The sequence below is a fragment of the Bufo bufo genome, chromosome 1, assembly GCF_905171765.1.
Source record: "Bufo bufo chromosome 1, aBufBuf1.1, whole genome shotgun sequence".
NCBI lineage: Eukaryota > Metazoa > Chordata > Amphibia > Anura > Bufonidae > Bufo > Bufo bufo.
The window spans coordinates 300205853-300233180 of record NC_053389.1 but is presented as its reverse complement, the minus strand read 5'-3'; the positions used below and the strand labels follow the sequence as shown (position 1 = coordinate 300233180).

The following is a 27328-nucleotide window of genomic DNA, read 5'->3' as shown; positions in this document are numbered from 1 at the left end:
CTAAGGTGTTCTGCCCGGTGACAAGGAGGTTATTTTTAGGAGCCCAGTTTTGAAGGGAAAAGGTTTCCCGCTCTTGTGGGATCACTGGGCAGAAGTTTAATTCTGCCCGGTGATTTTTCCCTCAATTGGCTGGGCAAGTAGCCTATGATGTCCCAGGGTCTCGGGAAAGGTTAGCGGAGCCCTGGAGACAGTAAATGATTGGTGGTGGTGGGAGGTTTGGGGCTAGAAGTGTCCGAGCTCCGCAGGCTGGGCTTGCCTTTGATCTGCACCTGCCTGTGGAGCCGGATTCTTTGTGCCCCTCCTGCCCGCCCCCTTTTTTTTGAAGGTGCTTTGGCCATGGCCTGAGGAAGGGTGACGTAAGGATAGTCATCCCGTGATGGGATGGACTCTGATTGATATATTTATGGTATTGGAGTCTGAGTTTGACTAGACTCTTAAAAGGTTTTCAGTTAAAGTTGTATTGGTTGATTTTAATAAATCAGGCCTTGGCCGTTTTACCTCCACTCTTTAGTCGATGTCTTTTTATTTAACCACCTCCGGACCGCCGAACGCAGCGACGCGTCCTGGAGGTGGTTGATTCATTCCGCCTGGACGCGCCGGCGCGTCCTCTCGCGAGACGCAAGATTTCGGTCACAGCCGGCCCGCGCATGCGCATCGCGGGCTGGCAAAAGTTTGAGGAGAATTGCATCAGCAACCTGCCAGCCAATGATCGTCGCTGGCAGGTTGCTGATTTTTAAAAAACCGAATCACAAGCCATCTAACAGATCATATTAGTAAATATGATCTGTTATATGGCTTCTCTGCTGGTCCTTTTCGTCGGTTGGATCCAGCAGAGGAGCAGACTGAACTGTGAGTACACACCAAACACTGTCCTTAGCCCCAGATCACCTTCCATCACCCCCATCATCCAAATTAACCCCTTGATCGCCCCGTCAATCACTTAGTGAAAGACAAAAAGTGATCAGTGTAAACTGTCACTTTTTTTTCACTAGTATTGACTGATATGTTTTAGGATAATTTAGTTCCCTTGGTTAGGTAGCTTAGCGTCAGTTAGCGCCCAGCCCACCGCACCGCAGTCACTTTTATTCGCTGTTTAGCGTATCGCTAATCAGCATTTGTACTTTTATAGTATCTGTAAGTGATCAAAACTGATCACAGTCAGATCTATAATAGTATTAGTGTCACCTTAGCTCGCCCTCCACCCAAAACGCAGTGTTTGCCCGATCAGGCCTGATCAGTCGCCCACACGTGCGTTCACCCACGCCCGCCCCACCGCAGTGACAAAATTTTTTATTTTTTTTGATCACTGCACATTCACTTTACACGCACTGCGGCGATAAAAAAAAATCAGTTTTGATATTTTTTATCAACCGCAGTGGCCTCCGGTACTTCGCTAGCCTCCCCTTTGTAAGACAGGCTTGCTTTTTTTCTTGGGTAGTCTCAGGGAATACCCCTAAATTTAGTAGTCCAAAATGTCAAACAGGGGGTATTCTTCTGAAGAGACCTACAGGATTCTGACCCAGTCGGATGAGGAGTGGGAACCCTCATCTGATGAATCTAGCGGGTCAGAATATGAACCTGTAGAAAGCAGTGGCTCTCTGACCCAAAGTTCGGACGAGGAGGTGGAGGTCCCTGATAGAACCAGGCGTACCCGGCCCCGTGTCGCTAGACCACAGGTTGCGCAGGATCCGCTTCAAGAGCAGCAGAGTGGGGCTGTCGCTGCCGGATCACGTGGTGAGGCATACACCAGCAGCGCAGCCCTTCCTGGACCTAGTACCAGCACTGCCGTACAACATGGTGAAGTAGCGAGCACCAGAAGGGCAGTTGAAGCTGGTACGGTGGCACGTGCAGTAGTTACCCCGTCGCAGCCACCGCACAGACAGGCCCGTAGAGCCCCTAGAGTCCCTGAGGTGCTGGCAAACCCTGATTGGCAGTCCCCAACTTCAGCCGCACCTGTAGTTCCCCCTTTCACCGCCCAGTCTGGAGTTCGGGTTGAGACAGCTCAGATCGGTTCGGCCCTGGGATTTTTTGAGCTGTTCTTGACTGCGGAGCTCTTGGACTTAGTCGTGGCAGAAACAAATCGGTATGCCACACAATTTATAACCGCAAACCCGGGAAGCTATTATGCCCAGCCTTTCCGGTGGAAACCAGTCCAAGTTTCCGAACTTAAAATTTTTCTGGGCCTTCTCCTCAACATGGGTCTAACTAAAAAGCATGAATTGCGATCATATTGGTCCACGAACCCAATTCATCACATGCCCATGTTCTCTGCTGCTATGTCCAGGACACGATTTGAGACCATCCTGCGTTTCCTGCATTTTAGCGACAACACCACCTCTCGTCCCAGAGGCCACCCAGCTTTTGACCGGCTCCACAAAATTCGGCCCCTCATAGACCATTTCAACCAGAAATTTGCAGATTTGTATACCCCTGAGCAAAACATCTGCGTAGACGAGTCCCTAAACATTTTACCGGGCGCCTTGGCTTCAAACAATACATCCCAAGCAAGCGTGCCCGGTATGGGGTCAAATTGTATAAGCTCTGTGAAAGGGCCACAGGCTATACCCACAAATTTCGGATCTATGAGGGAAAAGATCAGACCCTGGAGCCGGTCGGTTGCCCTGACTACCTGGGGAGCAGTGGGAAGACAGTCTGGGACTTGGTGTCACCCTTATTCGGCAAGGGGTACCATCTTTATGTGGACAATTTTTACACAAGTGTGGCCCTCTTTAAGCATTTGTTTCTAGAACAGATTTGCGCCTGTGGCACCGCGCAAACTAGTCGCGTGGGCTTCCCCCAACGGCTCGTTACCACCCGTCTTGCAAGGGGGGAGAGGGCTGCCTTGTGTAACGAAGAACTGCTCGCGGTGAAATGGAGAGACAAGCGTGACGTTTACATGCTCTCCTCCATTCACGCAGACACGACAATCCAAATTGAAAGGGCAACCTGTGTCATTGAAAAGCCCCTCTGTCCACGACTATAATGCGCTCATGGGAGGGGTGGACTTCAATGACCAGATGTTGGCTCCCTATTTAGTTTCCCGACGCACCAGACGCTGGTATAAGAAGGTGTCTGTATATTTAATTCAATTGGCTCTGTATAATAGTTTTGTTCTCTACAGTAAGGCTGGGAGAACACGATCCTTCCTCAAATTCCAGGAAGAGATCATCGAGAACCTCCTGTATCCAGGAGGTTCCGTGGCCCCAACCACCAGTGTAATTAGCCGTCTACACGAGCGACATTTCCCCAGTGTCGTTCCTGGTACCTCAACCCAACCGTCACCCCGAAAAAAATGTTGTGTCTGTAGAAGGAGTGGAATAAGGCGTGACACCCGCTATTTCTGTCCTGACTGTCCTGACCACCCTGCCCTATGCTATGGTGAGTGTTTCCGGAAGTACCACACACAGGTACACTTAGCATAGGGATTGCATCTCACAGGACAGGCACACAGGGCTATTAGGGCCCTTTTACTCACAGCTGCTGCAAACCTCTCCTTTCACCTGGGATAAAGTGCATAACGTACTTCGCCACATCTTTGGGCGATTTGCACATTGTCCCATGGGGAAGGAGAGGTTTGTTCTATAAAGGTAAAAAAAAAAAACTTTTTTACTTACCGGTAATTTTTTTTTTAACGTTCAGTTAAAAAAGTTAAAAAAAAGTTTATATGTTCTGTTCAAAAGTTAATAAATTTATTGCGTTGCGGCCTGGTTTTTTCTTTTTTGTTTTGTTTTTTTTACCTTCCAGATGGACCAACCGATCGACTAGCTGCAGCACTGATGTGCATTCTGACAGAAGCATTGCGCTGCTGTCAGATTACACGCAAGTCGGTGTATGCGGCGCTGCAAGACGAGATTTCTCCTCTGCAGTAAAAGATACGTTTGCCGAGGCATATGAGCTGAGGAGGTGGCGGTGTTCATATACTTTGGCAAACACTTTGTATATATAAAAAAAAAAATCCCGGCAAGGATTTATTCATCCACATCGATTGATGTGAATGGAGAAATCTGGTTTGCCAGGGCATACGAGCTAAGTGGGTATGGATGTTGGGCGGAGCTCCTATGTCCTGGCAGACGCCTTTCCCCTCCTTTTTCTTTTTTTTGGCAGAGATTTTTTCATCCACATTGATTGATGCGAATGAAGAAATCTGTGCCGTTCATTTTTTTCTTTCAGCCCAGAGGCTGAACGGAAAAAAAAAATCTCATTACCCGTATGCTCAATATAAGGAGAATAGCAGAAACTCCTAATGCTGGGCATACATGTAATGATTGCGGAGACCCTCAAATGCCAGGGCAGTACAAACACCCCACAAATAACACCATTTTGGAAAGAAGACACCCCAAGGTATTCGCTGAGGGGAATATTGAGTCCATGAAAGATTGAAATTTTTGTCCCAAGTTAGCGGAAAGGGAGACTTTGTGAGAAAAAAAATCTAAAAAATCAATTTCCGCTAACTTGTGCCAAATTTTTTTTTTTCTATGAACTCGCCATGCCCCTCATTGAATACCTTGGGGTGTCTTCTTTCCAAAATGGGGTCAAATGTGTGGTATTTATACTGCCCTGGCATTTTAGGGGCCCCAAAGCTTGAGAAGAAGTCTGGTATCCAAATGTCTAAAAATGCCCTCCTAAAAAGAATTTGGGCACCTTTGCGCATCTAGGCTGCAAAAAAGTGTCACAGATGTGGTATCGCCGTACTCGGGAGAAGTTGGGGAATGTGTTTTGGGGTGTCATTTTACATATACCCATGCTGGGTGAGAGAAATATCTTGGTCAAATGCCAACTTTGTATAAAAAAATGGGAAAAGTTGTCTTTTGCCAAGATATTTCTCTCACCCAGCATGGGTATATGTAAAATGACACCCCAAAACACATTCCCCAACTTCTCCTGAATACGGAGATACCACATGTGTAACACTTTTTTGTGGCCTAGGTGGGCAAAGGGGCCCATATTCCAAAGAGCACCTTTTGGATTTCACAGGTCATTTTTTACAGAATTTGATTTCAAACTCCTTACCACACATTTGGGCCCCTAGAATGCCAGGGCAGTATAACTACCCCACAAGTGACCCAATTTTGGAAAGAAGACACCCCAAGGTATTTGCTGATGGGCATAGTGAGTTCATGGAAGTTTTTTTTTTTTTGTCACAAGTTAGTGAAATATGAGACTTTGTAAGAAAACAAAAAAAAAAAAAAATCATCATTTTCCGCTAACTTGTGACAAAAAATAAAAAGTTTGATGAACTCACTATGCCCATCAGCGAATACCTTGGGGTGTCTACTTTCCGAAATGGGGTCATTTGTGGGGTGTTTGTACTGTCTGGCCATTGTAGAACCTCAGGAAACATGACAGGTGCTCAGAAAGTCAGAGCTGCTTCAAAAAGCGGAAATTCACATTTTTGTACCATAGTTTGTAAACGCTATAACTTTTACCCAAACCATTTTTTTTTTTACCCAAACATTTTTTTTTTTATCAAAGACATGTATAACAATAAATTTAGAGCAAAATTTATATATGGATGTCGTTTTTTTTGCAAAATTTTACAACTGAAAGTGAAAAATGTCATTTTTTTGCAAAAAAATCGTTAAATTTCGATTAATAACAAAAAAAGTAAAAATGTCAGCAGCAATGAAATACCACCAAATGAAAGCTCTATTAGTGAGAAGAAAAGGAGGTAAAATTCATTTGGGTGGTAAGTTGCATGACCGAGCAATAAACGGTGAAAATAGTGTAGTGCAGAATTGTAAAAAGTGGTCTGGTCATTAAGGGTGTTTAAGCACTGGGGGCTGAGGTGGTTAAGGTATGCATGTATTATGGTTTGTTATAGGTAGGCATAATATGCCATGTATTGCCATGTGTAGCATCGTGCAGGGTAAGGGAATTTTTATTAGATCCGGTAACGTACCAGGCTCTCCATGGGTAAGTTGGCGGAGGCTTCCTCCTAGCAGTGAGTCTGGTGATGTCACTGGCGCTAATGGGCGGTCTTTAGCGCTGCCCTAGGCTGTTTTTACAGTCTAGGGCAGCGCTAAAGACCACCCATTAGAGCCAGTGACGTTCCCGGGCTCACTGCTAGGTGGAAGCCTCCACCTAGCAGTGTCCAAATGTACACAAACAGCCCTTGTCCTGCACGATACAGCGCAGGGCAAGGGGGAGCATCTGAGCGTGAAAATCTTCAATGCTCCACTCATTCATGGTAAATGAGTGCAGATCAGGTTGTGTCGCGGACAACCCCTTTAAAAGTCGTTTCCATGCAGAAATCACGCTAAGGGTATGTTCACAGAGTTTTTCCTCTGGATTTTGGCACAGATTCCACACCCAAAACACACCAAAAATGCTTGCAATACATTTCCAATAAATTCTATGGGAAAACCGCATTCATTTCTATTGTGCTTTTTTCCATTCCTGGTTTTAAAAACCGCTGCGCAGAAAAAAGAGATTATGTCCGTTATTGACGCAGAATCCACATCCTGAGGCTCTTGAAATAGGCAGGATGAAAACCACATAAAAAATTTGGGAAAAACTGCGTCTAAATAAAAACCGCATCCTAAGGGCTGATGTACACGGCTGTAGTTTTGGTTCGCATCTGATCCATGTGTTGTCTGCATCCATAAGTCCGTTCTGCAGCCCCGCAAAAAAGATAGAACATGTCCTATTTCTGTTTGTTTTGCGGACAATGATAGGACATTTCTGCAGGAATAAAAAAAATGGCGGCATGTACTCGGCAGGAATCTGTGTTTTGCGGATCCATGATTTGCATAAGCCCTAAAAAACCACAAGGAATCCTGGAGCTGATTCTGCATCTGGTGTTTTTCAGCACAGAAAAAACTTAGGGTGAATAGAAGGGACCTCTTTGACATGGAGAGGTCATCAATTAAAATAAAAAATAAAAAAACTTAGGCTGAGTTCACACGGGCGAGATTTCCGCGCGGGTGCAATGCCGGAGGTGAACGCATTGCACCCGCACTGAATCCGGACCCATTCATTTCAATGGGGCTGTGCACATGAGCTGTGATTTTCACGCATCACTTATGCATTGCGTGAAAATCGCAGCATGCTCTATATTGTGCGTTTATCACGCAACGCAGGCCCTATAGAAGTGAATGGGGCTGGGTGAAAATCACAAGCATCCGCAAGCAAGTGTGGATGCGGTGCAATTTTCATGCACGGTTGCTAGGTGACGATCGGGATGGAGACCTGATCATTATTATTTTCCCTTATAACATGGTTATAAGGGAAAATAATAGCATTCTTAATACAGAATGCATAGTACAATAGCGCTGGAAGGGTTAAAAAAATAAATAAAATAATTTAACTCCCCTTAATCCACTTGCTTGCGCATCCGGCATCTCTTCTGTCTTCTTCTTTGCTGTGTACAGGAAAAGGACCTGTGGTGACGTCACTCCGGTCATCACATGGTCCATCACATGATCTTTTACCATGGTGATGGACCATGTGATGACCGGAGTGACGTCACCACAGGTCCTTTTCCTGTACACAGCAAAGAAGAAGACAGAAGTGGATTACGGTGAGCAAGTGGATTAAGGTGAGTTAAATTAATATTTTTTTAACCCCTCCAGCGCTATTGTACTCTTACAACCATCTTATTGTATTCTTACAACCATGTTATAAGGGAAAATAATACAATCTACACAACACCTAACCCAAACCCGAACTTCTGTGAAGAAGTTCGGGTTTGGGTACCAAACATGCTGATTTTTCTCACGCGTGTGCAAAACACATTACAATGTTTTGCACTCGCGTGGAAAAATCGTGCATGTTCCCACAACGCACCTGCACCTTTTCCCGCAACGCCCGTGTGAACCCAGCCTTAAAGGGGTTGTCCAATTTCTCAAACTACCCCCATCCCACATACACACACATGTGCCGGGCCCCTCACCGGTAATATATACTTACCCCGCTCCCGGCGCCCCTCCTGGTCCCTGCACCGCTGCTGCTTCTCCCTGCACAGGGATGAAAATATCCGGTGTCGAGGGGGGGGGGGGGGAGCAGCCAATGGCAAGCAGGGACGGGGAAGAGCCTCCCTAGCATCGCGGGTGACGCTACAGAGGCTCGTCCCTGTCCCTGCCATTAAATGCTTCCCCCCCTGGACACTGGATGTTTTAAGTCGTGTGCAGGGAGAAGCAGCAGCGGCAGTGCGGGGGGCAGGAGCGGGGTAAGTATATTACCAGTGAGGGGCCCGACACATGTGAGGGGGTTTGAGAAATTGGATAATGCCTTTAATGTCAGGCTGCATTACATAAAGGTAGGCAGAGCTGCTGTGATAATCCGCAGATCTTCTGCAGCGAACTACGCATTGAATCCTCTGCAAAATCTGCAAGTCGCCGTGACCCCAGAATTGCGACAAGTTGTGCTGCCACCCCGTTCACTTCCATTAGGCTTTGACACTGCTGCGCAACAAGGTTGTCATATACCGACAGCCTAAGGGTACATTCACCATTCACACGACCGTGTGTATTTTGCGGTCTGCAAATCGCCAAAATACGGAAGACATCTGTGTTGCATCGTTTTTCTTTTTTGCAGACCCATTGACTTCATCAACCCATGAACCGCATTTTGCAGCCAAAATGATCCGTGTGCTTTCTGCATCCGTATGTCCATTCTGCTAAACGATGTGTGCTTAGATCATGTTCCAGATGCGAAATGCGGACCCCGGACCCGTTGAAGTCAATGGGTCCGCAAAAAAAGCGCAACACGGACATCATCTGTATTTTGCGCAAAATACATACGGTCATGTGCATGAGGCCTAAATGTCTAGTGATCCCAATTCTAAGGGTCTATCTTTGTAGATTGGGGATTAATTACTTTGCCTGTTCCAGTAATGAATGATAAAAAGCACTTGGCACGTATTTTATGGCTGCGGCGGCTCCCACATCCCGTCTGCTAATCTCTGGATGGACGACCATCTGTATAGAGTTTGTAATTACAGCGCGATATACGGCCTGTGCCAGGGCGATTTCCTTACTGTATGATTAAACTAGCCGAGCAGTCTTCTAAATGGCTCAGTCCATTAATAGTTTATTCTCACACAGGGCGGCCATTAAATATTCATATCACAACTGTGTATCATCTATCATTAGAGTATAAAAGTGTTATGAGCACTACATAAAAGAAACAAATAGTTTACACACTTTTACGCTCTTAAGGAGGTCGGGCATCAGGCTAAATAGAATCAAGATATGAAGTCACCAGATGGCCAGGAACGAGGGCCATCAAACATTCAGTAAATTAGTACGTTTTTTAAGTTTGTTTTTTATGTTTTTTTTTTATAAAGCTTAAAAGGGGTTGTCCAGTCAATTAACATAGTAACATAGGGGGAAATTTATCAAACTGGTGTAAAGTAGAACTGGCTTAGTTACCCATAGCAACCAATCAGATTCCACCTTTCATTTTTCACAGCTCCTTTGGAAAATGAAAGGTGGAATCTGATTGGTTGCTATGGGTAACTAAGCCAGTTCTACTTTACACCAGTTTGATAAATCTCCCCCATAGTTTATAAGGCTGAAAAAAAGACATCCGTCCGTCCAGTTCAGCCTGTTATCCTGCAAGTTGAATATAAAAAAAAAAGTCAGAATGGTATGACTTAGGGCTCTTTCACACCAGCGGATGTTGTGCGTGTCAGCCAAGACCCGCTGCGGACAGCAGAGACACGGAGCAGTAACATGACTGATAATGCTCCGTGCCTCTCTGTGACCTTTTTACTCCAAAATCACAGTGAAATAAAGTTGTCACCGTGATTTTGTAGCAAGGCTTCATTCACACGTCCGTCAAAATGGGTCCGCAAATTGCGGAACGGGTGCGGATCCATTCACTCTCTATGGGGACGGAATGGATGCAGACAGCACACACTGTGCTGTCCCCATCCACATTTCCGGAGTACGCCATCGATCTTCCGGTTTACGGCTCCGGGAAAAAATTGAACATGTCCTATTCTTGTCCGCAATTGCGGACAAGAATAGGCATTTCTATGGGGGTGCTGGCCGGTTGTATTACGGATCCACAATGTACTACGGACGTGTGAATGGACCCTATTCCAGTAGGTAAAAGTTATCCCATATCCACAGGATAAATTTTACCTACTGGAATACCCCTTTGAAGAGCACCTGTCAACAGGATCCACCCTATAAACCCTAATGAGTCGATTCTACTGATCAAAAGGATACCTGTCCTTGGAAAATCAGATGCAGGATTCCTGAGAATAGACTTGTGGGCCTCATGCACACGACCCTATTTCTGTATACAGTTCGGACGCAGACCTACTCATTACTGTGGGGCCGCTTCTGTGTGACCATGGCAATACATGGCTCATGCTCCCAAACACACAATAATAAAAAAAATAATATTTCTTATTATGTATTCTAGAACCTTAATGCAATAAAAACACGAGCCTAGAGAGTGGAGATAAGCCGAGGCCTGTTTATTTAAACTCAAACCAACTTTAATATATACTCAAACTATTAACCATATAAACACCATGAGCCTAGTCATAAACCATCAATACATCAGAGTCCATCCCATCCCGGGATGACTATATCAACCACCCTGCACAGACCTCGACTTTACAAACAAAATTGGGGCGGAGAACAAACTGGTCCAGGCTCCCAGGGCAGGTGAGGCAAAGAGGCAAACCAGCCCGCGGAGCCTGGACACTTATAGCCCCCCAACCCCACTAATCCACCAATGATTCACTGTCACCAGGGCTCGGGCAAACTTTGCCCGATCCCAGCAACATCATAAGTCATTAAGATGACCAATTAAGAACATCACCGGGCAGAATTAAAATTCTCCTCAGAGGAGAGCGGGAACATTTTCCCTCCAAAACCTCTTGACTAAAAATAGCCCCTAATCACTGGGCAGAGAACTGACCTCCCATAGACAGGCAATGCAAGTATTGCCATGTGTACCACTCCATAATGTCCGGGGTACCTTCATTCCGCAAATGATAGAACATGTCCTATTCTTGTCCATTTTGCGGAAAAGAATAGGCATTTCTATAAGGCCACTTGCAGACGAGCGTGTTCGGATTGGGTCCGGATGCGTTCAGTGAAAAATGGGCGATTTCGCAAGCAAGGTCATTCAGTTTTGTATGTGATCGCATTCAGTTGCTCAGTTTTTATCGCGCGGGTGCAATCTGATTTAATGTGGTTTGCACGCGCGTGATACAAAACTGAAGGTATACAAACAACATCCCTTAGGCTAGTTTCACACTTGCGGCAGGACGGATCCGACATGCTGTTTACCATGTCGGATCCGTCCTGTGGCTGTTCGCCGTGCCCCCGCTCCGTCCCCATTGACTATAATGGGGATGGGGGCGGAGCTCCGGCGCAGCACGACGGTGCACGGAGAAAGCCGCCGGACTAAAAAACCTGACATGCAGTAATTTTAGTCCGGCGGCCTTAAGCCGTGCACCGCCGTGCTGCGCCGGAGCTCCGCCCCCATCCCCATTATAGTCAATGGGGACGGAGCGGCGGCCCGGGGGCACGGCGAAACAGCCGCAGGACGGATCCGACATGGTGAACAGCCTGTCGGATCCGTCCTGCCGCAAGTGTGAAAATACCCTTAGCAACCATCTGTTAAAAACGCATCACATCTGCCCTTGCTTGCGGATGAGATGTAATTTTCACGCAGCCCCATTCATTTCTATGGGGCCAGCGTCGCGTGAAAAACGCAGAATATAGAACATGCTGCGATTTTCACGCAACGCACAAGTGATGCGTGAAAACCAACGCTCATGTGCACAGCCCCATTGAAATGAATGGGTCTGGATTGCGTTCGCATCACGCATTGCACCCGCGCGGAATATTCGCTCGTGTGAAAGGGACCTAATAGGGACTGAGGAAAGTGCGGGATCATGACAGGTATCTGTATTTTGCGGGTCCGCAGCTATATATACAGTCATAGTCGTGTGCATGAGGCCTTATTCTTTATGCAAGTGTGGGCTTCAGTGCACTGGGGGCGGGGCTAGCCTCTCTGAGCTCCTCAGCTTTCCAGTGCTAGCTATACCCCTCAGTGCACTGAAGCCCTCACTGGCATAAAGAATAAAAATCGTATTTTCTCAGGAATGCCACCGTCAATTTTCACAAAACAACTATCATTTTAATCAACAGAATCAACTCTACCAGGAAGTATGCCTGGTTTAATAGGGTTGATCCTGCTGTCAGTTGCTCTTTCATTCATTATTTGACACCATTGTGAACCTGAACTTCTGAACCAAGTGTGACCCCAGCATTGCAGTAGAAGGACATCATTGTGGGCACCCACAGCTTTTCCTGATAGTATCAAGGATTTCAGCTGCAGAACTCTGTATTAGAGCTCGCTTCTATTGAGCCCTTACCATTGTGCGTTGGACATGATGAGAGCATGTTTTTTTAGCGTGTCGGTAAGCAGAAATGTTGAAATTGGTAAAGTTCCACAGTTTTGTTAAACATAAAAAAAAAATACACCTTTAGTATTAACCTACAAAATAACTCTTCCCCCTGTATATATAGGAGAATGTTTCCTACAATTCCTTCTCTGCATACATGTATGTAAATTGGACATAGCGATTATGTTGTAGTAACATGGTCCTTTTTTTTTTTTTTCAGCCCTGAACCGCTTCCATGCAGCCAACGTCCAGGGCTGTGTACATGGGGAAGCTGAAACACTGAACCCTTCCTCCTTGATTCCCTTGGGACAGAATGCAGGTAGCAGAAGGTACGTGGAAAATGCCTAAATGGTAAATTTGACAAATAACTGTGGGGGGTACAGTGCCTTGAAAAAGTATTCATAGCCCTTGAACATTTCCACTTTTTTTCACGTTACACCCAAAAACCTAAATGTATTTTAATGGGATTTTATGTGATAGACCAGCACAAAGAATGTGTGAAGTGAAAAGAAAATAATACATAAATAATATAAAAAATTTAAATCTGAAGTGTGGTGTGTGTGTTTGTATTCAGCCCCCCTGTAATCTGATACCCCTAAATATAATCCAGTGTGACCAATTGCCTTCAGAAGTCACCTAACTAGTAGTTAGAGTCCACCTGTGTGTTATAAATTCTCAGTATAACTACAGATGGTCTGTGAAGTCTTCAGAGGTTTGTTAGAGAACATTAGTGATCAAACTGCATCATGAAAACCAAGGAACACACCAGACAGGTCAGGGATAAAGTTGTGGAGAATTGTAAAGCGGGGTTAGGTTATAAAAAAATATCCCAAGCTCTGAACATCTCACGGAGCACTGTTTAATCCATCATCCGAAACAGGAAGGAGTATGGCACAACTGCAAACTTACTAACACATGGCTGTCCCCCTAAATTGATAGCCCAAGTAAGCAGAGCACTAACTAGAGAAGCAGCCAAGAGGCTGCTGATGAAGAGCTGCAGAGATCCACAGCTCAGGTGGAAGAATCTGTCCACAGGACATGTATTAGTCGTGTACTCCACAGATCTGGCCTTTATGGAAGAGTGACAAGAAGAAAGTAATTTTTGAAAGCAAGGCATAAGAAGTCCTGTTTGCTACAACCCATGTAGGAGACCCAGCAAATGTGTGGAAAAAGGTGCTCTGGTCAGATGAGACCAAAGTTGAACTTTTTGGCCTTAATGTGAAAACGCTATGTGTGGTGGAAAACTAACACATTATCTCCACCATGAAATATGGTGGTGGTCGCATCATGCTGTGGGGATGCTATTCTTCAGCACAGACAGGGAAGCTAGTCAGCATTAATGGGATGATAGATGGAGCTAAATACTGGAGGGAAACCTGTTAGAGGCTGCAAAAGACTTGAGACTGGGGCAGACATTTACTTTCCATCAAGACAATGACCGTACACATACAGCCAGACCTACAATGGAATGGTTACTTTAGATCAAAGCAGATCCATGTGTTTGAATGACCTAGACCTGAATACCATTGAGAATCTGTGGCAAGACCTGAAAATTGCTGCTAACAGATGCTCTCCATCCAATCCTACTGAGCTATTTTACAAAGAAGAATGGGCAAATATTTCAGCCTCTAGATGTGCCAAGCTGGTGGAGACATACCCCAAAAGACTTGTAGCTGTAATTGCAGCAAAACGTGGCCCTACAAAGTGTTAACTCAGGGAAGCTGAATACAAATGCCCTCCACACCTACCAGATTTTTATTTATAAAAAATGTTGAAAACCATGTATAATTTTCTTTTCTCGTCACACATACTTGCTACTTTGTGCTGGTCTTTCACATAAAATCCCGATAAAATACATTTAAGTTTTTGGGTGTAACGTGAAAAAATGTGGAAATGTTCATAGAGTATGCATACTCTTTCAATGCACTGTATCACCCCAGCTACTGTCTGGTTTCTAAAAAAGTATACTTAAATCAATTACTCGAAATTATTAGCCTTACTACTATTTTTCTTGTCTTCAAGATGCTCCATCTAGTGTCTAAGTGGGACCTCCTAGTTTAACCTCAATTGTGCACATGTATAAAAACCCTACAGAGACCCCACTTGGTAGATAACGTCTCCATACAGACTAAAATGTAGCTCTGTACCATAACACGTGTTTCACTGGTGCATCTTCGGGGGAAAGGGTCTAAAGATGTATGTAAGTCCACACCAATAAATAGAATATCATAGCTTACCCTTTAGGATGTAAGTAGATCCATGCCGGGCCCAGGAACACAGGATGATGCGTAACATGTAACTGCTTCCTCCCTGCTGCTAGTCGCAATGCCCCATTCTCATGAAGAGTGAGTGCCTCGCTCATCAGGTAAACCGTAGGGCTGTCACTCACTCCATCATCTAATTGGAAGTTGTGCCCACAGTCATGTAAATCAGCATCCCGCACTGCAGAAATATTATGGTGCCACTGCAACCACCTTCTTACCCGGAGGAGACCCTGTATTCCTACTTGTATCTGTAAAGATGATGGCTAGCCTACATCTATGACAGATTTCTACACGTTAAGCCACAGCCACATTATATCTACTAATAAACTGTGTATATTGTGATGGGTGCTTAGTGCCACACTGTGTAACGGAACGCATACTGTCAAATCACACTCCTGATCAGTCACCCTCATCTGTATTAATTCTTCATACTGTATACTTGTGCATGCATAATATAATGTATGTACCCCATAAACAATAAGTCCTAGGTCATGTGAATTTTTAAAATAGCCCACATATATATCTGTAATACCCCCCTAGTAAAATAAATAAATCAATCCCCCATTAATAAAATCTTTTTCCAGTGTTACATTATGATACCCCTACCATAATTTCATAAATCAGTCATAGTTCATAAAAGGACCCCTTGGCCCTCCAACATCTTAAAGGGGTTGTCCCACAAAAAAATATTCTACAGTTTTCAAACCAGCACCTTGATCTGAATTGATTTGTAATTGCATGTAATTAAAAATTTAGCATAGCCACTGAGTTATTCAATAAAATGTATCTGTATAGCGCCACCTGTTTTCTTATTTCTTTGTCCTGCTCACTGAGAAGGCCGCACATGCTCAGTTTCATCCTTCAACTGCCTCCTGAGTTGTGATAGGGAGAGCATGGACACGCCTCCGGAGCTGCAGCAAAAAGACACTCCCCTTGAGCGGTCAGCTTGATATAAACCTAGTAGAGCAATGAATGTGGAGATCTCTGGATCTATGTGGGGGACAGGGCTGGTTCTAGCTTTATTAGAAAGAGATTGTCATGTACTATATGATGTCTGATTTTAATTATTTTACAATAATCATGGGATAACCGCTTTAAAGTGAACCTTTTAGTCCAGGAGAAAAAAAACATTAACTGGAGATTAGGGCTGCATGATATATCGCAAAAATAATCGAATCGCGATAATCGGCAAATGCGATTTGGCGATTCGGCCGACCCGAAAATGCCGCGATTATATATGAAGGGGCCCCTATTGATAAAATGTCCTCTGTCCTATTGATAAAATGGCCAGCCTCTGTACTTTCACGATGAATGCACTGCAGCATGCGGGAGCGAGCGAGGTGGCCGGCCGGCGCGTGACTGACGTCACTTAGTCACGCTCCTGCTTTCTGAATTAAGTGGGAGGAGCGTGACAGTGACACGCATCCCCTATAACAGTGTCCTCCGCAGGTCCCCCATAACGGTGTCCTCCGCAGGTCCCCCATAACGGTGTCCTCCGCAGATCCCCCATAACGGCGTCCTCCGCAGATCCCCCATAACGGCGTCCTCCGCAGATCCCCCATAACGGCGTCCTCCGCAGATCCCCCACATAAAGGCGTCCTCCCCAGATCCCCCACATAAAGGCGTCCTCCCCAGATCCCCCACATAACGGCATCCTCCCCAGATCCCCCACATAACGGCGTCCTCCCCAGATCCCCCACATAACGGCGTCCTCCCCAGATCCCCCACATAACGGCGTCCTCCCCAGATCCCCCACATAACGGCGGCCTCCCCAGATCCCCCACATAACGGCGTCCTCCCCAGATCCCCCACATAACGGCGTCCTCCCCAGATCCCCCACATAACGGCGTCCTCCCCAGATCCCCCACATAACGGCGTCATACCCAGCCGCGTCAGCGGCTCATATGGGAAAATCCAAGCAAATAGACCTCTAGCACAATTCCCTTTAAAATATCGCATCGCATACCGTTATCGCAATTTTTAGGGCCCTAATCGCAATCGCACAAAATTCCCATATCGTGCAGCCCTACTGGAGATCGAACAGAACACTTACATGGTGCCCTTTTTTTGCATCTTTTCAGCTGCATTTCCACCAGTTCCCTGGCTCCTCGTCTGCCATCCAAGATGGCCGCAACGCTTCTCAGACTGCCCGATGCATATCGTGCATTTGCCCTTGGACTGGCCAGCATTGCTCAAGTTCGGCTGAACAAGCAGGACATAGCTTGATGCACAGTGTGCACCACTTAATCTGAGAAGCAGTGCGGCCATCTTGGATGACAGAAGAGGAGCCTGGAAATCAATGGATCTGCAGATGAAAAGGAGGGCGCCACGTAAGTGTTTTGTCCTCCCCCCCTCTTGAACCAGAGTGTATACTGAGAGACAGGAAGTAAATAATTATTGGAAATGTATGGGGTCCACCCTGTCTGAAATAATGAGTATGTGCTATTGAGCTAGGTGTTATTTTTAGAAAGTCGGACAAACCTATTTTAATGTGTATAAAAGCCTATACTTTACAATCTGGCCTAGTAGGTGCAGCCCCATGTAACGTATACACACCCAATGTAAACGTATGCTCATGTGCTTCCTGTAATTCCTGGTTACTTCGCAGTGTATCAGGTGACAGGTGACACGTTTGGTAGCATTATTATGTTGTCAGTCTGGGACAGCTCTTCCTTAACCCTTAAGTACCAGGCCCATTTTTGTTGTTTTTTCCTCTCCACATTCCAAGAGTCATAATTTTTTTTACATTTTCCATTTATATGAGGGCTCATTTTTTGCAGGATAAGTTGTATTTTGTAGTGGTACCATTTGATTTACCATGTCTTGTATTGCAAAACGGGAAGAAAATGCTACCTGGTTTTCCACTTTAAAAATCAATTACCAAAGTTACTCAGGGAAGTCACGCACAACTTGGGCTTATCAGGGCCCATGCATTTTAATACTGTACGGAGACGGATCTCTGTACAGTATTAATCCGAATTTTTGAACTAAACGACTTCACATGTAACATCCGGAGCTCGCTTCGCTCATCTTGGGGTGCAGATGCCTTTACATAACAGCCAGGGACGTCTAATGAAGGCCTCCATGTCTGCATTCTGTAAATGCCTGTTAGGCAGTGCCAGAGGCACAGCCTAATAGATTCTGTCCGTTTCTACCAAGTAAACAAAAAATAATATGAAAAATCTTTTCCCCTGAAAGTTTTTAAATGGAACAAATTTAAAAAGAAATAACTCCTCCACATATTTGGTATTTCCTCAGAATTGCCGTTCTTTGCTTATACGCCATAAAAAAAAATAAAAATAAAAAACTGAATAAAAAGAACAATGACATGGTGCCAATGAAAACTATGAAGAGCTAAGCCGTCCCTCAAAGACAAAGCCCTCACACAGCTCTGTCGAAATAAAATACAAAAATTAAGGGTCTTGGCATGCGGCGATACAAATACATTTTTGGGAACTGATTTTTTTGTTTTTGTTTTACAAAAGTTGCAAAACTATACACATTTGACATGACTGTAATCATACTGGCCCAGAGAATAAAGTTATCTTGTTATTAATGCCACAACATTTTAAATGTGAAAAAAGATGCAAAACAGGCCTTGAATTTGAAAGTGCTATTGTGCAATCGTCTGGTGTGTCACCTGAGAGCAAATTCCACAGCTGCCGGTCACTGGACTGAACAGTCTGTTGCAACATATTTTACATGGTTTGTGACGCATTTTGCTGTTTATTTTTGTTTTTATAGTGGCAAGAATACATTGTATATAAGTATTGCAGCCTCGTGATGGCATAGACCATAGAGGTCATGCTGCTAAGATGTGATCCCCTGGATCCTGCTTTGTCACAGACTTCTTACGCCTAGAGTCATCATTGTAGGCCATCTCTTATTGCAGGGCTCCAGATGGAGACCAAAATGGTCGCCAGTGCGACTTAGAATTGCAAAATGGCGCCAAGACTTTGTACTCTAGTCGCCTTTTTGTGCCTAGATCCGCCGCTGTTTTGTCTTTTTAAGAAGAAAGGGCTTTCATCCAGCAGACACACGCGAGCTGCACTGACATGGCACGCACTGCTCAGCGCGCGCCATGTTCTCCTCAGCAGCACAGGGGAGAAGGAGGCAGTCCCTTCCCTCCCCCCTGTGCCGCTGCTACCAATGGACTGATAGCAGGGAGGAGGAGGGGAGGGGCTGTGGACACTGCGCCACCAATGAGTATAGTTTATGCCTGAATACAAACGCAGGCTGCAGTTGCCGGCCATATCCCATACTCTGCACCCAGCCTCTATGACTGCGCGCTGCGATCCGCCGCAATTAACCCTTCAGGTGCGGCACCTGAGGGGTTAATTGCGGTGGATCGCAGCACGCAGTCATAGAGGCCGGGTATGGGATATGACCGCCACCCGCAGCCTGCGTTTGTATTCAGGCATAAACTATATTCACTTAAATGAATAATGAATGTGTTAATTATATTCATTGGTGGTGCAGTGTGCCCCCCCCCCCCCCCCAAACCCCAGTATTGTAACTAATATAATCACTGGTGACGCATTGGCCACAGGCACCCCCCCTCCCCCCATTGTTATATTCATTGGTGGCAGTGGCCACAGGGTCCGCTCCCCTCTTCATTGGTGGTGCAGTGGCAGCTTCTGATCAGAGCCCCAGCAGTGTAATCCTGGGGCTCCGATCGGTTACTATGGCAGCCAGGACGCTACTGAAGCCCTGGCTACCATGGTAATCTCCCTGCTGCTGTGTGTACTATGCACAGGGCAGCAGGGAGAGTGTGAAGTCCGATTCACCCTAATAGAGATCTATTCGGGTGAATAGGACAAGGGATTCCAAGATCCCAGGTTCTAGCCCCTAAGGGGGCTAATAGTAAGTAAAAAGTAAAAAAAATAATATTACCTATTACCAATATTACCTATAAAATATATACCGTAAACAAAAAAATTAATATATTACATATCGCCACGCCCGAAAAAGTGTGAACTATTAAAATATTTAAAAATATCTCCTATGTAGTGAAGCCCTAACAGAAGAAAAAAAAACAAAAAAAACGCTCCATTTGCCATTTTATTGTCACGTTGTCCCCCAAAAAATATAGTCCAGACGTTCCATAAAATGCGACTTTTTTGGTGTTAAATTTTTTTCGCGTGGTATTGAATGGTTGAATAGAGTATCACAATATTTTTTTATGGTATCGAAATCGAATCAAAATTTTGGTATCGTGACAACCCTAGGTAAGACAGAAAATCTGTCAGATAATCTGTTGGTGTAATGCAGGCCTTATGGGGAGCTGACGATATAATATTCTGGCCTTTTACCATTCTAAGTTTTCTCTATTATGGGGGCACTTTTTCATTCTCACTCCTCCATAAACTTTTTCTGGTGGGCTCTTTAAGTGAGAGCCCAGTGGCTTAAACTGTAATGGAAGCAAAGGCTCTGTTATAGAGTCTCTACCTGTGCTATGAGGGCATTGTGGCACCTGATAAAATTGTTAAGGCTTCTACTTGAAATCTTGTAATATTACAGATAGTCTCTTCCCGTGTTGCACCCAGGCTATGTCCATCTTCACAAAAAAAAAAATGTATTCTCCGTACAAAATGAAAATGTAATCAACTTTGCATTATGTCTTAAAGGGGTTGTCTGGCTGGTTTAATTTTTTATATATAGATATATAGAATTGGTTGAAAAAAATAATAATAAAAAGAAGAAAAAACATTACTCACCTCATGGATCTGACATTTCCCATTGGTCTCTGCTTCCTGGTCCCAGACCAAAATACAGGAGATGCCTGGTTAGCCAGTCACTGGCCAGTGATTGGCTGAGCGGGCATCTCTCCAAATTTTTTTTGCATTTCAAGCAGGGACCAGGAAGTGGAGGCCAGCAATGAACTGGTAGCCGGAAAGGCAGCAGCAGGGAATCGGTCAGGTGAGTAATGCTTCTTTTTTTTTCTTTAAATTTTATATTTTTCCATTTGTTACCTGCATTGGGCTAGCATACATTTGGTGTGTTAGCCAGATTCTGAGGAAAGATAGGAAGCAATCTGACTGCAAGGTCTGACTACATAAGGTTTGCTTGTTGTCTGTTACTATGACGACACATGGTTTGCATAGGAGCTGTAGAAAAAAAACATATAATTCTTTGGCAGGTATGGGTACCTGGCCTGGAGACGTTGGTTGATGTGCAGCATGTGTTGTATGAATTTGAGAGAAATAAGAAATGCACAGTTAGAGGTCATGTTTCTATATACCGGTAGTTTTTTTTTCAGCTCTATTTACCAAGATGGCAAAATTGCAGTCACTTTGTCAGAGCTTTGGGAAAGTCCATTTCACCAATCATCCTGACAGGAGAGCAATAGGTGAATGGCTTTCCAATGTTCTTATAGAAAGGTCACCTCTTACGCACTCCACAGAATGTAATGAGCAGTAACAAATAAATCAAAAAGCAATAATGGTTATTGGTATCACGCCATTCGCCAGTAAAATGAGAGTTTTGTGCTGTTTAATGATTGTGTCCTTGCTCCTGAGCTTCATAGCCAGGAATAAAAGCCCTTCTCGGGTCTAGCTCAAAATCACTCATGTAAAGCCCCAGAGTAAGCAAAATGTGAAAAAATAAAATAAAGAAGATTTATATATTCAGTTATAAGGGATATCTTCTTTCTATAAATTTTACTAGGATCATGCAGTCCTCAATCCCCAGTGAATCATTGACTGAATGTATATTCAGCCCCACAAAATCTCTGCTTTTACCGTCATATTTAAAGAATGGGTCACCATATGATAACTCAATAAATTTAGACGGAAATATACAAACTGTTTCATCATAGGCTAGTATTTTACTTGTTTTTATTTTATCTAGAGGTGGGACGTATCCAATTTTTTTCGAATCCGAATCCGAAAAGGTTCTCGAATATATCGAATCCTACGAATCCTGTACATAATTGTGTGAACGCACTGTGTAAGAAACAAAGTCAGACTGCGTCAGTTTGTCTGAACCTCCACCTCCTAGTCACGGTCGCACCCTATATGACCGCGATGACCCCTGCTATGACCCCTGCTCCTATCACTACAGAACATACAGGGTAATACAGCCACATACCTCTTACATCCAGTGACGTCTCTTGTAGATGTTCTCTTTCCTCATCTTCTCCTTTCAGACCTTCAGACCAGACCACCATTTTTCAGCCATTTTTCGTCTCTGCAGCTTGACAAAAAAAAAAATCTTAGTTTACTACTTTTCCATCATCCTCCCATCTTCTGGACAAATCATCCTAACACCCCCAATACTGTTCCGCTGTGCTCCCCAATACTATACTGCAGAAACAGATAATACCCCTGATAATACTAGTACCACATAGAGCCCCCATATAAAATACCCCTTCTTTGTGGCCTCAGTAGATGCCCCCATAGTGCCCCCCAATAATGTGCCAATAAGAAGTGGCCCCACAGTGCCACCCAATAATGTGCCAGTAAGTGTCCCCATAGATGCCCCCCTAATCATGTGCCAGTATCAAGTGCGGAGTGCCTCTCTCCTCCCCCCATGTGCCGGTATCATAGTGCCACCTCCCCCCATAATGTGCCCGTATCATAGTGCCACCTCCCCCCATAATGTGCCCGTATCATAGTGCCATCTCCCCCCATAATGTGCCCGTATCATAGTGCCTCCCCCCAATGTGCCAGTAGTATCATAATGCCTCTCACCTCTCCCCCTGGCATTCACAGATCCCCCCCATCCTATAACAGTGCCATCCACAGAGCCCCCCCCCACCCCATAACAGTGCCATCCACAGAGCCCCCCCCACCCCATAACAGTGCCATCCACAGAGCCCCCCCACCCCATAACAGTGCCATCCACAGACCCCCCCCACCCCATAACAGTGCCATCCACAGACCCCCCCCCACCCCATAACAGTGCCATCCACAGAGCCCCCCACCCCATAACAGTGCCATCCACAGAGCCCCCCACCCCATAACAGTGCCATCCACAGAGCCCCCCCACCCCATAACAGTGCCATCCACAGAGCCCCCCCACCCCATAACAGTGCCATCCACAGACCCCCCCACCCCATAACAGTGCCATCCACAGACCCCCCCCCACCCCATAACAGTGCCATCCACAGACCCCCCCACCCCATAACAGTGCCATCCACAGAGCCCCCCCCCCACCCCATAACAGTGCCATCCACAGAGCCCCCCCCACCCCATAACAGTGCCATCCACATACCCCCCCACCCCTTAACAGTGTCATCCACAGACCCCCCCCCCCCCCCCCCCCCCCCCCATTGCCGCTCCAGTAGTTATAAAATGTGTAATTCTGATTAATAATCATGCTGCCCCCTCTGTCTGTAGTATTACATGATTCAATAAATCTTACTTACAGGGCTACTGCTATCGTAATGCAAGCCGGCCGGGCAGACGAGCGGCAGCGTCACTGACTGACGTCACCTGCCTGCGTCGCCTGCTTTATGAATGAAGCGCCGGTCGTCTGCCCGGCCTGCATTACGATAGCAGTAGCCCTGTAAGTAAGATTCATTGAATGTTATACTACACACAGAGGGGGCAGCATGATTATTAATCAGAATTACACATTATATAACTACTGGAGCGGAGGGGCCGGAGCACAGTGAACGCACCGGCCCCCAGCTCCGCCTCCCAGTCCCTCCCACCGGATTCGTCGGATTCGTTTCAGGCAAATTACGTCGGGATTCGAGTCCACGAATCCCACAAATCCAGCAAGATTCGAGGGATTTGTGAATTCGACTAATCCCCCGTCCCATCTCTAATTTTATCATTGAACGACATTTGAAGAATGAATCTATTATATACCATTAATTAATTATAAACAATCTGTATATTCGTAATAACTACTAGACATATTCAAACCCGCTTCATGTTCAGCCAAGAGACAGTTTGCGTTTATTTACCAGTGCCTCTAGTGGTCGTCTACAGTATCACATGTATTTGCTTGCATTCTAATTCTTTTAAAGGGGTTATCCAACCCCTGAAATGCCCCTACCCATATGCCTGGCCCCTCACACACAATATACTTACCTTGCTCCCCGGCACCCGCTCCGCTCCTGGTTCCCGCACGGCCGTTGTTGCTTCTCCCCGTGCGTGAATAAAAAAAGGCGGGGGAATGGCAGCCAATGGCAGACAGGGACGAGCCTCCCTAGAATTGCGGGTGACGCCTGCCATTGGCTGCAACCTTCCCCCCGACACCGGATGTTTTCGTCTGCGCACGGGAGACAGCAGCGGCAGTCGTGCGGGGACCAGGAGCGATGCAGGTGTCAGGGAGCAATGTAAGTATATTGTGTGTGAGGGGCCCAGGCATATGGGGGAAGGGGCATTTCAGGGGTCGGATAGCCTCTTTAAACACAATGGGGGAGAATTATCAAACTGGTGTACAGTAGAACTGGCTTAGTTGCCCATAGCAACCAATCAGATTTCAGCTTTCATTTTCCAAATGAAAGGAGGAATCTGATTGGTTGCTATGGGCAACTAAGCCAGTTCTACTTTACACCAGTTTGATAAATTTCCCTTAGTGTCTAAAAGAAATTGTTTTAGCCATTTTTCTAACCTTTATAAGCCTTTTTTGATGAGAGGTGTGGCTTATCAGAAAGGGGGTGTTACTTCATGTATAATGGGGTGTGGCTTAATAGCTTTTCCGTGTGCCAACATTCTTGTGCATTTGTGGAGTTAAACAGCCAAGATATATGAGGTATAAACTTAGACAAGACATTCTGATTTATCATCCACTGTCGGCCACTAGGATAAATTTGGCACAGTTTTACTTTTAGACGGTGTCCGTAATTGCCGTACTGACTTCCCCGCTGTCTCCTCAGTTAGTGGCAAAAATACCACAGTTCTGAAACATGGACAAAATTTTGGTGAACGGATATATTTTAGGACAGAATTCAGGTTTAAATATGGCGCAGAATTTACAATACGCCAAACTTATAGGTCAACTAAATAGTAAATTTGCCTGATATTAAGACTGGGATTCGTATTCTACACATTGTAAAGTTGGACAGGAATAGTAAATCTGAGCCGTTATGCATTTGTACAGTATAGTGTTTACTATTGCTGTGTTCTCTTCATGTATGCTACTAGGTCTTCTATTTCTCCATAAGTAACTTATGTAATTATTCCTGTTTTCCAGTTACAACTCCCAGTCTTCAGGTGAACACGGTGGTCAGAATGGACAGAGACAGAAGAAAAAAGGGAACTTTCAGTTCTGCACTGGTCAGCTGCCACGGTACTGCATGCTGGATGCTGTTGGAGTGGTAAGTTGTACATTTACTGTGAGCTGGAGGTAAAGTTCTTTTTGGGTATGTACATCCTCACACCTTGCCATCCGCCCATCTATTGTGGGCTCGGTCTGTCAAAGCTTCACCAGCATAAGTCTTTAGCAATACATCTCCTCCAGTTTATGCTTGAGTTGTATGCACAAGTGATCTGGGACACAGTGGTTGTTAGGGACATGTCCACTCTTAAGTAGTCTGTCCTATTTCGAACTTAGAGATTCAGACCATGTGGAAATTAGGGAAGGGTAAAGCAGTTTGACAGAAGTCATTTCCTGAATTTGCATTATTAGGGTCCATTCCCACATCCGCAGTGTTTTGCGGATCTGCAAAACACCGGGCCGCAACCCCAAAAGACATGCCTATTCTTGTCCGCATCTTTTCTGTCCTCATTAAAAATGAATGGGTCCGCATCCGTTCCGCATAATTGCGGAACGGATCCGGACCCAAAGTGCGGACGTGTAAATGGACCCTTAATCAGATTTTTCTGAAAAATAAATGTTGGTGTGTTTATAAATCTGTTTCAACCCATGAAGTATGTACCGTAATTTTTGCCCTATAAAGATGCACCTAGATTTTAGAGGACAATAAGAAAAAAATATTTTTAATTAGACCTCAGGTCAGACCATCAATCAGACCTCATATCAGACCCCCATGCCTCAGATCAGCCCCCCAGCCTCATGTATGCAGCCTCATGCATGCAGCCCCAGTTTATGCAGCCTCAGATAAAATTTAAAAAACACTTACCTCTCCTGCTCCTGGACGCCACCGCTCCTCACCACCTGCGATCTTCCTCCTGCTCCAGCTGTGCTGTGAACTGGCATGCACAGCGTGACGTCACAGAGCGCCTCACGCTGTGCACAGCCGACGACCAGGAAGCAGTAAGTACAGCGTCTTCACCGCTGCCCGGTCCTCCGGTACTAATGAGCGCTTCCATAATGGAAACGCTCATTAGTATTCACCCCATAAGACGCAGGGACATTCCCCCCCCCCCACTTTGGGGTGGGGGGAAAAAGTGCGTCTTATGAGGCGAAAAATATGGTATGTCTTGCCAACAACCCTCTTCAGGCTATATCAGGAGCGCACAACCTAATTTTCTCCAAGGACCACATTTTCAGATGACACCACTCCCAATGGTCACAATAAAACATAAACGGTATTTTCTTCTGAGACGTTCCTGACACTGCGCCCCTCCTGCGCTGCCAGCCTCGCTGTGCCTGTCATTGCAGTGATCAGTGCAGGGCAGAGAGAAGAGAATTTCCATCTAAGGATGGCACTCAGTGTCCTGCATCAGTAGAATGCCTGTGTCCTGATGGGTGGGGGCTGCAAGAACATTGCTGAGGGTTGCATGCTTCTTTGAATGCGATACAGAGCAATAAGCAGTCTGCAGTCAGGCAGCTATAAGCTGTCTACTTAGTGTTCCTGGCAGTCTGTCGACGGTGGATGGGCTGCGGAGGCAGTATTGTGACTTCATGGCTTCTGGATTTGTGCGTTCAAATTACCCCGTTTCTAAACTTTATTCTCAAACTGTGTCGCTTATTATCCTATGCCAACCATATGCCAGACAACAAAGGCGCCCTCCATATTAACCATAGCAGGCCCCTTTATCAGTCTATTTAAAGGGGTTGTTGCATCAAGATGGCCCTTTTCCATATGCTCTAGTAGGGTATATGCACAGCATAGAGGTAGTGCCATAGTCTCAGTGTGCCTTAGCGAACAGCAGATTCAGATGCCCCAGCAAGTCTATATATTAAATGAGCAACCATTGATTTTAATAGAGGAAATACAAATGTCTCGCAAGCCAAGAGCTACTTTGGCAATTGCTGCTGATTTGCAGGAGAAGTTCTTTAAATGTCAGCATGGAGGAGCCTTTTTAGGCCCAATTACCGGTATAACATCAAGTTTGTCAGGGAATATCTGCTTTGATTTGACTGAGGAGCTTGTCACAAGGCGGTTGGGAGAGACGTTTCAGTGGTTTTAGGATGTAGATACAATTCAGTCCTAGTCGGTGTTGTTTCTGCGGTATGCAGGTTGTGGCTCGTTCTCTGTGCCAGTCGGTGTGATAGAGGGTAGTTTGAGGGTGATAAAACGGTCTGTCCTGGAGGAGCAGATAAATGTATTCCTGAAGATTAGTATTATCCAGAGCGGATGGAGCAGAGCCTCACACGTTCCTTCTGTCCTGTCATTGGCACTGTCTGCCTGTGACAGTATGGCCGTTCAGCTGAATATAGAATGATTTATAGTGTGCTCAGAGATTTTGCTTACTTGCACATTTTTAGGGGGAGAGAGTGATCTCTTTTTCATTCATATGTTGGACCGCCATACCACTAGGTTCAGGACATAACAGGTGTCAGAAAATCACTGCAAGAGAATATATCATTTATTATACAATTCTGA

General features: G+C 45.4%; 1 protein-coding gene across 1 annotated transcript in view; it reads left to right on the top strand.

The window, feature by feature from the left end:
- The window catches only part of DELE1 (DAP3 binding cell death enhancer 1), a 46763-nt gene that overhangs the window by 3543 nt on the left and 15892 nt on the right, over positions 1-27328 (top strand). Inside the window, exons 2-3 of the mRNA XM_040440994.1 lie at positions 12597-12705; positions 24790-24913. Of these exons, the coding sequence (XP_040296928.1) occupies positions 12597-12705; positions 24790-24913 (233 nt within the window). The remainder of the gene's footprint in view (positions 1-12596; positions 12706-24789; positions 24914-27328) is intronic.